General features: G+C 51.6%; 7 protein-coding genes across 7 annotated transcripts; 4 read left to right on the forward strand and 3 right to left on the reverse strand.

Annotated features, from left to right (window-relative positions):
- Nucleotides 1-131: 131 nt before the first annotated feature.
- Nucleotides 132-765, forward strand: JR316_0007174 (mRNA stability protein; the record flags this gene model as incomplete). The annotated part of the gene is made up of 4 exons (XM_047892917.1): nucleotides 132-167; nucleotides 230-313; nucleotides 375-469; nucleotides 525-765. 4 exons carry the CDS (start codon nucleotides 132-134, stop codon nucleotides 763-765), a joined length of 456 nt encoding a protein of 151 aa, XP_047748199.1.
- Nucleotides 766-1356: 591 nt separating this feature from the next.
- On the forward strand, nucleotides 1357-3685 carry JR316_0007175 (DNA polymerase alpha subunit B; the record flags this gene model as incomplete). The annotated part of the gene is made up of 10 exons (XM_047892918.1): nucleotides 1357-1438; nucleotides 1488-1892; nucleotides 1950-1988; nucleotides 2049-2137; nucleotides 2188-2448; nucleotides 2498-2689; nucleotides 2739-2963; nucleotides 3026-3228; nucleotides 3287-3440; nucleotides 3506-3685. The coding sequence occupies 10 exons, from the start codon at nucleotides 1357-1359 to the stop codon at nucleotides 3683-3685; spliced, it is 1830 nt and encodes a 609-aa protein (XP_047748200.1).
- A 97-nt stretch (nucleotides 3686-3782) lies between these two features.
- On the reverse strand, nucleotides 3783-5402 carry JR316_0007176 (COBW domain-containing protein 2; the record flags this gene model as incomplete). The annotated part of the gene is made up of 8 exons (XM_047892919.1): nucleotides 3783-4398; nucleotides 4446-4510; nucleotides 4562-4668; nucleotides 4732-4920; nucleotides 4989-4998; nucleotides 5063-5129; nucleotides 5189-5314; nucleotides 5371-5402. The coding sequence occupies 8 exons, from the start codon at nucleotides 5400-5402 to the stop codon at nucleotides 3783-3785; spliced, it is 1212 nt and encodes a 403-aa protein (XP_047748201.1).
- A 210-nt stretch (nucleotides 5403-5612) lies between these two features.
- JR316_0007177 (Serine/threonine/tyrosine-interacting protein) lies at nucleotides 5613-6720 on the forward strand (the record flags this gene model as incomplete). Its single annotated transcript, XM_047892920.1, has 7 exons — nucleotides 5613-5680; nucleotides 5743-5850; nucleotides 5949-6071; nucleotides 6136-6197; nucleotides 6285-6424; nucleotides 6487-6596; nucleotides 6654-6720. The coding sequence occupies 7 exons, from the start codon at nucleotides 5613-5615 to the stop codon at nucleotides 6718-6720; spliced, it is 678 nt and encodes a 225-aa protein (XP_047748202.1).
- Nucleotides 6721-6944: 224 nt separating this feature from the next.
- On the reverse strand, nucleotides 6945-8209 carry JR316_0007178 (UDP-galactose transporter-like protein 1; the record flags this gene model as incomplete). Its single annotated transcript, XM_047892921.1, has 3 exons — nucleotides 6945-7003; nucleotides 7061-7200; nucleotides 7254-8209. The coding sequence occupies 3 exons, from the start codon at nucleotides 8207-8209 to the stop codon at nucleotides 6945-6947; spliced, it is 1155 nt and encodes a 384-aa protein (XP_047748203.1).
- Nucleotides 8210-8656: 447 nt separating this feature from the next.
- Nucleotides 8657-11211, forward strand: JR316_0007179 (MAP/microtubule affinity-regulating kinase 4; the record flags this gene model as incomplete). The annotated part of the gene is made up of 2 exons (XM_047892922.1): nucleotides 8657-9893; nucleotides 9947-11211. The coding sequence occupies 2 exons, from the start codon at nucleotides 8657-8659 to the stop codon at nucleotides 11209-11211; spliced, it is 2502 nt and encodes an 833-aa protein (XP_047748204.1).
- A 567-nt stretch (nucleotides 11212-11778) lies between these two features.
- On the reverse strand, nucleotides 11779-13279 carry JR316_0007180 (SWI/SNF and RSC complexes subunit ssr4; the record flags this gene model as incomplete). The annotated part of the gene is made up of 6 exons (XM_047892923.1): nucleotides 11779-11913; nucleotides 11979-12052; nucleotides 12109-12204; nucleotides 12259-12301; nucleotides 12360-12742; nucleotides 12805-13279. 6 exons carry the CDS (start codon nucleotides 13277-13279, stop codon nucleotides 11779-11781), a joined length of 1206 nt encoding a protein of 401 aa, XP_047748205.1.
- Nucleotides 13280-13355: the final 76 nt, after the last annotated feature.

The raw sequence follows: 13355 nt of genomic DNA on the forward strand, positions 1-13355 counted from the left end.
GGTGTTCAATATATTATATTCACTGTCATCCTCGTTAACCATCATCATCATCATCGTCCCGAGGATTGCTTACAACCTCAGCCTCCAGCTGTGTCCCTCGTTTGCCACTATCCTCCCTGTCATCGATCAACATGAATCCCTTCCAACGCAATAAAGTCGACATCAGCGTAGGTCACTTTGCCTCTGGGAATATGTAGTGACTATTCGTTAACCTGCATCTGCATTATAGAACCTGAACCCGCAAGAGCAACAGCTATTTGCGAAATATGGAAAACTGCCAACACATAAGAGCGTCCTCATGAAGATGCAGAAGGTGCGTTTGTTGTCCAATGTCTCTGCCTCTAGGTTCATCTGATCTGAGTTTACTTGACCAGGATCGGAAGTACTTTGATTCTGGAGATTACGCTCTTTCAAAGGCCGGAGTTGCTCCCCAAAGCACTGTTGGTACTGCGATCCCGAATCCGGAGAAGTGAGCGTTGTGCCTCTAGTTTCAGACGGGATGCTGATCGTCTTTTGTATAATAGTATCCCTCATGCAACTCCGGGGAACGGTCACAACAACGGTGCACACCCTATTTCGATTTCGCCCACAAATTCGACTAGCCCCGTAAATAAAGAGAGCGGACTGGCAACCAATGAGAACACAAATGTTCCGGATGAAGACCAAACTAGTGTTGAACCCGAGGCCAACGCCGAGTCTACGACCGTCGTCGAAGAGACAACCACATCCGAGACTGTGGTCGAGGAAATCAAGGCAGCTGTGTAATTTGTGATATGCTGATCGTAACCTCAATATGCACACAATTCCGGTGGGGCTGTCTATTTCGTATCCCGCAAAGGGTCCGCATGAGCTTTGGATGCGCAGTCCTGCCTCCGCAGAAGGAAAGTAGAAAATGCCTTTTCTATTACGCATACTCCAACGATTGCATGATTGGACCCCACCACACACGTATCTACTATACTTCTTCGACATCTTTTGGAATATTGCGTTGTATTATTACCGATATTGTCCGTTTAGGCTTGCAAGGCTCCTTAGTGGTACTTCTATGTCCGTCGTTATGTTATTTAGCGAAATAGGCGTTACTTTACAAACGAGGATCATCGATAATGACTGCAATTTTTGCTGTTTTCTCGTTTTATCTGCTGTTTCTTGCTCTATTACACCTGAAACCTTGAAATCTTGGTAAAGCTCAAATGCCCCCTGCCCAAGAAAAGGGGAAAAGGTCACGTGTCAATATGCGATCTTTAATGCGACTCGCGCCTCGCGTCGCGTGAAAGACTCTGAACTACACCGTCACCTCGATTGACAGAGAATCGTCACAGGAACTTCCGTTCTCCAACATAACCATACCTCAAAATGGACTCCCAGCTACGTGAAGAGTTGGAACGCGTCTTTAGGGACAATGGGCACATAATTGACGACAAATTGATTCCAGAATGTGAGTTTTGCTGTAATTCACCAGCGACGTCTGTTTGACGCGACAATAGGCGTTTCTATATGTAAAATGTATGTCATAAGTCCAGAGGACTTTAGATTCAAGGTCGAAGCGATGAACTACAAACCTTCGACGACGCGGTCGGAAATTATGCCCATCACAATGGAGACTTTGAGCGGTGTGAAGACGCAGATTCAGCAGAATCTGGCCAAGGCAAATGCACCGAGGGCGCAGAACGCGTCTCGGGGACTCAACACTGCCCAGGTTGATCGAAATAGGTTCATAACAGGGATGGGCCGAGGGTTCAGCAATAAAACTGTTGTCCAACCTCTTCCGGTGAAGCAAGAGGGTACCGAAGTGGAATCAGGTTGGGTGCATCGGAGTAACACTGTCCAGACATCTAATGTCAGCTTCGTTGGACCATCATCGGATGCGGAATCGCGAAAAAAACGTGCCTGTGAGTAGAAATGAATTTCTTGAAAGCCGCGCACTCGACATGACTTCCCACTTTTAGACCGATATATGTTTGAGAAGATATCAGAAAGAAGCGACTGTGAGTAAATTTTAGATGGCATTTACTTAAAAACGAGAGTTGAGCGTGTATCTAAACTAGCTCTTGACCAACTGATTGACGATTTTGCGGATCTCATTCGCGCGCACTATGAAATTTCCGAGTTCGGGGATCCTTCGGCTACAACAGATGTAAGTAATACAATGATACCAGTCTTGATTTTACATTTAAAATGTTTTAGGAGGAAGTTGTTGTTGTCGGACGCATCACACATGATGCCGAAGCTGGATCGATAGCGAAGCTGGTTGAAGGAGCAATTACTATCGAATCATCGCGTATGCTATCATCAGGTGCTCGCGTACTGCTCACATTGGATCCAGCAATTAAAGTTAGAGGATCTGTCAAGGGTGTAGGAGGTTTTGGGATATATCCGGGAGCGATTGTTGTATTGAAAGGCAAGAACGGAGGCGGAGGATATTTCCTGGCCACAGAAGTGCTTAGTGTACGTGAAATTTATCTACCATGCCTCAATTTTCCTCATGTTCCGTTAGATTCCGCCCCTTAAACCGTCCCCTGCAGCTCAGAGGTTAATCAACCCTAAGATGGACCCCTTGACATCACAAAACCAAATTAATATGATGGTTGTTTGTGGTCCTTTTACAACGGACTCTGATATTGGGTACAAACCATGGCGTGCCCTTCTTCACCAAATCAAAGCACAGAAACCGGACGTGTTACTATTGGTACGCGCCCTCTTATTTTTTCACGGCTGGTTATTAAGTACCATATCAGATTGGCCCATTCGTTGATGCCGCTCATCCAAAAATCAAAGCGGGAGAGTTGGATGTTTCTCCAGCAAATCTGTTCCGTGCCCACTTTGTGGATCCTTTAAAAGCTTTCCTGATAGCATCACCTGGAAGCATAGTGCTTTTACTCCCTTCCGTGCGAGATTTGACAAGCACACACGCGGCGTTCCCTCAGCCAGAGCTTGACGCTGATGTCTTCAATTTCAACCCTGTGAGTATTGTAACCGTACCAAGAAAGGAGTTTAGAATTAACCTAATCCCTTTGCTATGCAGCGCATTCATCTTTTGCCTAACCCTGCTCGGTTCACTATTAACGACGTTTCGTTCGCTGCCACCAGCGTAGATACCTTGTTCCACCTAAGGAAAGAGGAATACTTCAAACGAGGAGTAGAAGTCGAACCTCTTCCAGCCGAAGCTAACGATCTACCTAACGATGTCATGGCTAACCTGTGTCGGCACATGCTCTTACAAAGAAGGTACACCGACTGGATCCACCCCCGCATACAAACAAATTCTGATCGATATAATTTGTAGCTTCTACCCTATCTTCCCGCCACCGCCTGACCTGTCCGCCGAAGTCAATCTGGACATGAGCCATTTTGACGGTGCGCGGATGGTGGATGAAGGAGATTTGGATTATGCGCCAGATGTGCTTATTTTGCCAAGTCGGCTGAAGCAGTTCTCAAAAGTATGCTTTCCTTCAATGGGCCCTCAAATGCATTTTATTGATTTGATATGGTACTTGACATCAAGGTTGTTCACACCACGAGCACATTGAACCCGTCGTTCCTCAGCAAAGGGACCTTTGGAACAATCTTGCTGGGCCCGCGGTCTGCTGGAACGCCACTGGAACGGTTAAAATTGGAAGTCGCAAAATTGGAAGTACCAACGCCAGCAAGCGCGACTGCGACTGCAACAAAAATAGAAGTGTAGTCCCCTTCATGTATCTCTGTTTTTCTCAATGTTATCGTGCTCCCATTTGTATGTTTAGTATAATCGATTTTTTTATTACAGGGATATTTACGTCACTTTATCCTGCGAGTACATGTTCCAGGCTCTTCCGGACTGCGTCATCCAAGCCTTTGCCTATGAGCACAATCTTTCCTGTGTCAGGTACGCCCATGCTATCGGTCGATGGCAGCTCTGAAATCTCGTACATGCTCCGCACACCCTGCAGAACATAGTGCACGCCCTTCTCAGACGTAAACGCTCCTTTGCAGCGCAGAACCTTGAGGTCAGACGTCCCGCCACCACCATCCTCGATTTTATTTTCCCACAACGCGGTGCGGATCCACACGTCGAGCTTGTCCAGCTGCGCCTCGCTCAGGATTCCACATGATACTTGCAGACTCGAGATGCCGCGCAACTCGTAGTGGTTGGGTGGCAGCTCGTGTGTGTGTTCGCAATCTTCAGAATGGACGTGGGTGTCATCGTCGGCGTTGCCGTCTGGCTTTGACATGTCAGGAGGGGGGAGTCTGTAAGCAGAAATGCCGATGATGTGCTTGAGGTCAATGTCTCCTTTGACGGTTTTGTATATCGGTGCGGCGGGATTGATCTGCTTTATGGTAGCTTCCGTTTCGGCCAGCAATGATGGGTCTACCAAGTCTGATTTGTTAAGCAATATCACGTCTGAGCCTGCGATCTGCCTGTGTGCAACGGTGAATTAGAATTACCCGTTGGTGAATTTACAAACGGAGAGACTTGCCGTACGCTTTCGCCAATTTTGAGGTCGTCCGTATCATGATCCTCTTCCATTTGCTGACAGTTGTCAGATACAAGCCATTCTGCTAAAAATAATGCAAGGGTTACCTTTAACCCAAAGACCGCGTCGACCACACAGACAACACCATCCAGAACAATATCCGCAAGCCCATTGGCATACTCTTCGTTTAGCCAAAACATCGAGGCGATAGGACCTATAGTACATCACTTCAGACTTCAGCCGCTGAGAAACCGCAAATTAATTGAGGTAAGCTGACCAGGGTCGGCCAGGCCGGTAGTCTCCAGCAGGATATAATCGAAAGCGCCCTTCTTCTGCATCAGCTTCTCGATGGCGGCTACCCCGGTGTCTTTAATGCTGCAGCACAGGCACCCATTCGCGAGCTCTAGAAACTCTTCTGTCTGTTCCGCCGTTGGATCATCGGCAGAAGATACGTTGATCGTTTTGGCTGTTTCGAGAGTCGGAGATGAGTTATTACCAAGGGTGGAGCGCGGAGAGGGCCTTAGCGAGACGGACCTTCGATGTCCTGGGTGTGGTGCAATGATGTCAGTGATACCACGCAGGCAACAGCAGTGACACAGGATGCTCACAGCAGTGTCGCCAAACTCGTTCATGATGACCGCTATCCGATAGCCATGTTTTTCTGTGAGGATGCGCCTTCAGAACGGGTCAAGGGTCGTTACGTCATAGGGTGCGAGTTGGAAGGGGAGACCCACTTGAGCAGAGTCGATTTTCCGGCGCCTAGGAAGCCGCATATGATTGTCAGTGGTACGCGCACGGATTGCGAGGGAGGAGCGGATGATGGATTGGGTTGTGAGATATCGGACGCCTCGACGAGGGAACTGGGAAGAACATTGGTAAGTTATGTGTTTGCTTCAGAGTGAACTGTGGTACTCACGGAGGTTCATCATCAGAATCGCTGAAAGACATTTATGAAACAGATTTGCGCAAGTCGCAGTTGAATGTGGTTGGAGGTGAAAGCAATTAGAGGGAAGAGAGGAGATGGCCTTGGCACTGAGCCGGGGGGCGCGTGATCTGTTAATGAATGGGATCGAGGCTGTTGTAATTTAAGTCAAGTCCGCTGCTTGCCACTGATTAAATTGACCATATCGCCCCTCCCCAACTCAACAATCCCCTCCAATGGCCTCAACGATGAGCGAAGAGCAGCTCAGGAGCGTCATCCAGGGCCCGATCGACGTTGAATGGCGGTGCGTCCCATCCAGTTTCCCTCTGCGCGTCGGCTGATCCACCCCTTGTCTCTTCGTCGTAGGTACGAGATGCGCAGAGAATGCCAGGAGATCCTCCCAGGGCTCCTTCTCGGCCCCTTCGTAGCGTCCAAGTCGCTAGAGACGCTGCTCAGTCTGCATGTAACACACATGTGCGCACACCCCTTCCCTCCATCCCCCCTCTATCTCTCCCAGCGCCACTTGAGTCCTTGACTGACGCGCGATTACACCTTTCTCGTGCGCTATGCAGTGTCTGCATCCGCGATGCCAAAGAGGCGTTCTCTGTCCGCCCGCGCTTCCCCGATAACTTCAAGTACATGACGCTCGATGTGCAGGATAACGAGGAGCAGAATCTCATACGCCTCTTCCCCGCGTGCGTCCCCCTTGCTCCCCGCATCCAACTATCGCTGCCACTAACCCCCCGTTTCTATTTCCAGTGCTAAAGCCTTCATTGATCAAGCTATCAACGAAGGAGGGCGCGTCCTCGTGCACTGCAACGGTGGGTAAAATTTACGCAAAGAAAAAAAAACCGGCTTTGTCTTTGTATTGACAACGATCCCCTTCCCTCTTTTTTTATTTTTACCAGGAGGGATCTCATTATCTCCGGCCTTTGTCGTGATGTTTGTCATGCAGCATTACCAGCTCTCGTGGGAGGATGCGCTGCATCTGGTGCAAAATCGTCGATACTGCATTTCACCAAACGGCGGCTTTTTGACCCAGATCAAGGTGCGTTAAGCGCCCTGCGCTATCGCATTGTTTGGGATGTTGACTGGGATGCATCTGTGTAGGAATACGAAGCCATATACAAAGCTAGCGTCGCGCATGCTGCGTTCCCCACGGCGCAGAGAACGGTAGCCCGTCGTAAGCGCGAGGATGAAGATGATGAGGACAACGAACGGTGCGTTCGGATCGCCTTCTATTCCATATCACTTCTTAACCCTTCACCGACACACAGAGTGGATGACCGAAAGCGACCGCTCATGCAAGCCGACTCGCTAGACGAGAACGCGATGCAGACATAATGACGGATATGATGGATCAATACCCATCCGTCGTGGCTGTCCCCATCTGGTTTGCATTGGTTTCCTATATTTTTTTCTTTATTTTTTTCATTTTCTCTTTTTCGGTTGTTATCTGTAACTATGTGAATCCCACCGCAATTCAACACTGCATACCCTTCCTATATCTTGCCCCACTGCATTGCATTTTGGACCCAGGGCCCATAACTCTAAATATGCTTCTAATATTACAATGATTTTATCTTAGCCTTTTCCTTTTCCTGAATAACGCGTTTTGCGTGGACATCTGTGCGAAAAAAAAAGATTAGTGGCGGGAGTGCAGGGGAAAGAGGGGAGTTTGTACCTTTGCGTTTGACGAACGCTTCCACGGATATTCCAGCGAATACAACAGCTGCGCCCAGCCATTGGCCCATGGTGAGGGTATGGTTATAAACAACCACGGACAGTAGCATGGTGAATAATTTACGAGTTAAGGTTATCGTACTGCAGAAAATAGGTGAGCTATATCGGATCTGCACAAGATCAACATAACATACACTAATGTCAATGATCCGAAATGTTGGAGTGTTTCAAAGATAAATAGTTGACCTAGAGCACCGGTGAGAGCGAATTGAGCAAGAGGTACAATGATAGACGGGTGCTCTGAAATGAAGGTGAGTGCGCCAACGAGTTCCGATTGTCCGTCCTCCGAGGGGTGGATGACAGGGATATATGGCAGAGGGAGAACAGAGAGAATGGAGGTGAGGAGGGTGCAGAAGATGTTGATCCAGAACATCATCTGCTGGCCGGTGACTTTGTGCCTTGTGAAGATTTCGTCCTGGGTAGAGTTGGTGGCGCCGTCCAGGGCGAGGTTGATGAGGAGGTAGGATATGCCGATGAGATTGGCGTAGGGCGTCTGTGCCTGGCCGTTGCCGCCACCATGGGACTTGGACTTTTTCTTGTCGTCGCCCATGCCCATGAAGATGGTGATGCCGGTGGTGACCATGAGGACGACGAGGTACTTGTGGGGCGCGAACTTGCGGCGGTAGAGCAGGACGTTCATGATCATGACGGGGACGAGCTTGCACGACTTGCCGAGGACCATAGCGGGGTATGAAATGTAGGAGAGAGCGGCGAAGCCAAAGGGTGCGGCAGAGGTTATGAAGACAGAGCACTGAAGGTATCGAAGCAGAAGTGCCTTGGTGGAGAAACGCGTAGAGGGCTTGTCGTGGTGGTGCTTTCCGTTAGCTTTGCCGTTCCCGTTGGCAGCACCATTAACTGCCACTGGTTCTGTGTGCTCGAGACCGAGGCTTTTGGAGAGGGTATCTGTGGACTTGCGACGGAGGAGGATATACAGCAGAGCGGACACAGAACTGAGCGCGCTCTGACATGTGCCCATGAAGAGGGCAGACTTGAACTTGTGGGATGACTTGCCATCTATGTGTGCAAATGGGACGGACACTGTGGAGTATGATGAACACAGATCTGGTGAATAGAATGGAGTGACGCACATCTTTCCTGAGCGATAGCCCAAAGCTATTTACAATAGAGATCAGCGGAGGGTCAATACAATATGGATCTACTTGCCAGAAACATAGAATAGACGCCGGCGACACAGAGAATGAGCCTGTGGAGAGATTAAGATCCGGATGCATTCCAGAGAAAGACACATACCGTACGAAGGACATTGCAGAGCACAGAGAATGGACAGAGAGACGCTCGCGTTATAAGATGACTGCCAGCAGCAAAGTTCCGCTCGGCTAAACAGATCGGGCTCTAAGTGACGTGTAAGCTGTGGCGGTGCCCATCAGTCCAATTAACATCACGTGGTCTCTTGATTGCATTCCATTTGCATTTCCCCATCCACGGAGCCAGCCGAACAAAGTCTCTCTTCATACATTACCACTACTGCCCTGCTCCCACTACTCCCACATCCCCCAAAGTCTCCCTCTGCTTATTGATGCACACTGGGGACCTCTATACTGCTTCTTCATCCACCGCCTATCTCGCCTCCAATGCCTCTTGGTCTCACCTCCCCGAACATACCCACCCACGCCCCATCATAGTAGAGCCTCCGTGCGAGAGCGATGAGGACGCCCAGCGCTCCAACCCACACAGGTCCTACAGGGCACAGTCCCTCGATGTAAACCAAAAGGCAACTGCTGCAATTCTGTCTCAGAACAGCCCCGACGATGCTGGTCCATCTGCCAGGAAAACACCCTCGCCCAGGCCTGCCTCTGTCGCCGCCTCTCCAGCCGCCCTCTTTCTCTCCTCCTTCCACAGTCCAGTCGTGTCGACTCCAAAGCCAGACGACGAGGGCCAGGTCATCTCAGGCTACACCCTGGGCGGCATAATAGGCTACGGCAGCTCCTCCATAATCAGACGGGCGACTTCGTCCTCCGGCGCTGTTGCAGCGGTCAAAATCATCCGCCGCTCAGATCTCGTCAAAGCGGGCAACGCCCCACAGGCGCGAAAGCGGCTGCAGCACGAAGCCGCCGTGTGGGCTTCTCTCAGTCACGAGCACGTCCTCCCGCTCTTTTCCACAGTCCACTCCACATACGCCGACTATTTTTTCACTTTGTATTGCCCTGCCGGCTCGCTCTTTGATATCCTCAAGCGCGATGGGAATCCGGCACTCCCTCAGGACGACACCGGCATGATGTTCAGACAGGTCGTGAGAGGCTTGCGCTATCTGCATGAAGTCGCACGATACGTACATCGCGATCTCAAACTCGAGAATGTCCTCGTAGATGAAATGGGCGTATGCAAAATTGGGGATTTTGGTATGAGCCGGCGGATAGGCTCATTGGAGGAAGAAGAAGGCGAAGAGCTTGAGCAGCCAGAGTCGGATCATCCGTTTGCTGAAAACAGCGGTCTACACCGTGCAGTCTCCCTCGCAGCACCTACATCCAGACGACACACAGCGGTGTTCACAACCCACAGTCACCATCTTGCTCGCCACAACACTACTCGTCATCGAAATTCCACTTCTACCAACGAACCGAGTCATGCTTTTCAGCCAGGTTCGCTTCCGTATGCTGCCCCGGAACTCCTCTTGACACAAACTTCCGATGCTTTGCGGCCTCACCCCAGTCAAGATATCTGGGCTTTGGGTGTTATGCTATATACATTGTTAACTGGTTCTTTGCCGTTTTCTGACTCGTTTGAACCCAGGTTGCAAATGAAAATTTTGAATGGTGCGTCCTTCGCCTTTTGATTCCTTTGACTCGCTTGTTGAATTATTTCAAAGGCACATATCAAGTCCCTTCGGGTATCGGCCGTGGAGCGGAAAGGATCTTGCAAGGCTGCTTAGACCGGTCTGTGGCGAGCAGATGGACGATCGCTATGGTCGATGACGTTGCCTGGGGCGTCGGCTGGGGATCCGAAGGCGACGATGTGACACCCTCTGACACACCGAAAGAGAGCATCACCCCGCACCCGCCTTCAAAAGCCCACTCGCGCTCTCGCTCGCGGCCAGGCACCATCCCGATCCCGGACTCGTCACACGACTGCACCTGGGATCATAACAGCAGCGGTGGTGGCGAGGCGTCGCCGTCTCGGCCGTCATTGGGGACAGCATCGCGGAGATCGGCGTCGAGAGTGCAGCGGTCGCTGTCCCGCGCGCCTGCTCTGACTGACACCTCCTCGTCTGCACGCAGCGCGAGTCGGAGCGCGTCGCGCCGGCCGCTTGATCCGCTGACGGCTGACGCGTATATGCCTGAGATCATCGCGCCCAGTACGTCTTCATCGACGGCATCGGAGCCGTACTCGGCCTTTCTCGACGACTCGGCGCTCGATGTCGATGTTGATGTTGACGTTGACGTCGTAGCGTCGCCGGCGGAGTGCTCTCCGATGCGCAGGGGCCGCAGGCAGAGCAAACACCCGTTCCTGACCTCGCGCTCGCCGAGCTCTAGCGTCGTGCCGACGACGCCGCCGGATGGACATCTGGTGTTATCGCCCGACGGCCTCGAGCAGCCTGAGGAGATGCACCTTGATCCTGAGGCGGCGGCGGCGGCGGCGTCTGCGCCGAGAGGGCGGATGGGGATGCGGATGGGGAAGAGTGTGGATAGTATGCAGGCGGGGCTTCATCGGGGCGGTGTGGGGCGAGCGAGGGGGAGGAGGGAGAGCTCGTTTGGAGAGGAGGAGGAGGAGAGCGAGGAGTGGGCGGCGCAGGATATCATTGAGCCTGCTCTATCCTCGAACCGATCAGCAGCGGCGCTATGGCGCTCTTCGCTCCAGCGCGATAGCGGTGCGGGTACGTCTGTGTCGGGTGATAAATCCACCCACGGGGAACGATCTGGTACCGGGAGACAGCGCCCGAGCAGCTCGCCGCCTATTGCGGCGCGGCGGCTGAAGAGCGCAGAGACGTCCGCACATGCACATGCGCAGATGCAAAAGTCGGCGTTGGAGGCGTTTTTGAAGTCGTCTGCGACGCCGGTGCCTGCGAGCATGGGTATGGGTATGGTTCTCCGGAGTAGGAGCATGGAGACTGGGTCTGGGCGGCGGCAGGTGTGAGCTTGCGTGTGCGTGTGCGTGTATATTTTTTTGGGGTGTTGCCTTTCTGTTTCTACTGCTGCTTCTGCTTCTGCTTCTGCTTCTTGTTTACTGTTTACTGTATCGTATCCTGTGCTTCTGGCTGAAAAACTGGGTCTCCCTTTCTCCCTCTTTTTTTTTAATTTCTTGTTTCCTGTGGCATAAACTCATTGTATATCTGCTGCCTGCTGCCTACTGCACCGACATACTCACACTCACCTTCTATTTCTTATTTATCACTTTTACTTTTTCACAAATTGTTTCCATATTCCATCACCGTCTTTTTTAGCCCATGTATGATTAGCGTAGTCTGTTTTGTTTCCATGATCACTCTACTCTATTCTACTCTCTATCATTTCCATTTCTGTTTCCATCGAGATGCCAGCAATTTATTGTATTATTCGATACACACACACAATTGTACATACTCCCACAACAAATATTATAAGTGAAAAAGAGAAAAAGAACGAAAATTGGATTGCGATCGTTAGTCAAGCAAAACAAGCAAAAAGATTTTTTTTTTTGGCGCGGGGTGTTCACTGTTAACAGTTAGACTGGAACGGTATCACCGACCATGTTCATATCCGTGTGTTCCTGGATGGACGATTGCATCGACCTGATATACTCCGCTCTGCGCTGTGCCGATTTTGCTTGGAGTGCTTCTACTTCAGCTTGTAGTTTTGCCTGTTTTACGAAAAAGGTTTGTTAGAAAAGTAGCTTGGAGGTGGGAGAGGGGAATGTGTGCATACCGTCTTTTCGTCGATGTCGGATTGGGAGAAGATAGAGTAGGGTCGTACTTTTGGGTCAGTTTGTATCACGTTTCCTGGGTAGATAAGATAATATTAATTCTACGGCAGGTAAAAAAAAAGAAAAACGCACCGAAGGCGGCTTGATTGAATACATCGTTCATCCAGTCGTGGTTGCGCTTGTACCGGGCCATCGCGAGCGTGCGCGTCGGGAACAAGTCCATTTCGTCTGTTAAATTTTTTTTGTGGGTGGATTGATTAGGTTTAGAAGCGTACGGCGTACCTCCTGAATCTTCGTCTTCGACGACACGCTGCTGTGGAGGGCGCTGAGTGACGGGTGACGTGGTAAGCGACGTATGGACAAGGACGAGGACGAGGACGTACAGCAACTGCAGGGTCAGGCCCGGGCCTCTGGGCTACAGCGGCAGCGGCAGCAGCAGCGCGCTCGCGCTCGCGGCGGCGTTCGAGCGACTCCATGGTGCTGTTCTGCTGCGCGAGGAGCGCGGCTTGCTGCTGGGTGAAGGACATGCCGCCGACGGCCATGCCCATGGCGGAGGGAGGGAGACCGCCTTGGACTGGGTTGCCTGGGTGCATGGGATTCCCTCCCATACCTACACCGACGCTACTGCTGCCGCCGCCGACAGGACCAACTCCGCCGGGATAGACTTTTTGCCCAGTCTTTTCGCCGAGGACGTACACGGGTGGTTCGTTGACGGGCATGAGCGGGTACGCACGGACGGGCTGGGACATGAGGGCAGGAGGGATTGCTATATAAAAAAAAGACGGAATAAAAGAAAAGCGTGAGCGGATGCATGGAAACGCGACTCACGTGTGGCTGGGCCGCGTGTGTAGTGGACGAGGACGAGCTGGTGGCCTGTGGTTTTGAGGAGACGGTAGCGGCGGCGGACGCGGGAGGCGGATGTGTCTTGGGAGTTTGGGATGAATCCGCATTTGATCTCGTGTACTTCGACTTCCTGGGTGGGGGTGAGCGGGATTTCTAGGGGCTGATGGGGAAGAGAGCTCACGCGCTGTGCGGTGGGGAGGGTGTACTTGACCTCTGGCTCCTGGTAGCGGATGCCATCGTTGGGAAAGGGCGAGTTGGGTGGGAGAAAGAGGAGGAGAAGGGTGCCGTCTGCAGGCTTGTCTATGTAGCTCCAGGCAAAGGGAACAGTGGTGGCCATGTGGGCAGCGCGGACAAGGAGATTGATGGCATTGTCATACGTGAGCTCGCGCTGGCTGGGCAGACTCTCCGGGTAGCGCAGACAGAGACCGTCCTGCTGGGCCTGCTGGAAGGAGGCGGACATGGCGGCTGCTGTGGCTGTGCTGCTGTGGTGCCCGGGGGTGGTATTTGGTTTGACCTGCTAGATTCAACAATGGGAT

The sequence above is a fragment of the Psilocybe cubensis genome, chromosome 6 (assembly GCF_017499595.1).
Source record: "Psilocybe cubensis strain MGC-MH-2018 chromosome 6, whole genome shotgun sequence".
Taxonomy (NCBI): domain Eukaryota; kingdom Fungi; phylum Basidiomycota; class Agaricomycetes; order Agaricales; family Agrocybaceae; genus Psilocybe; species Psilocybe cubensis.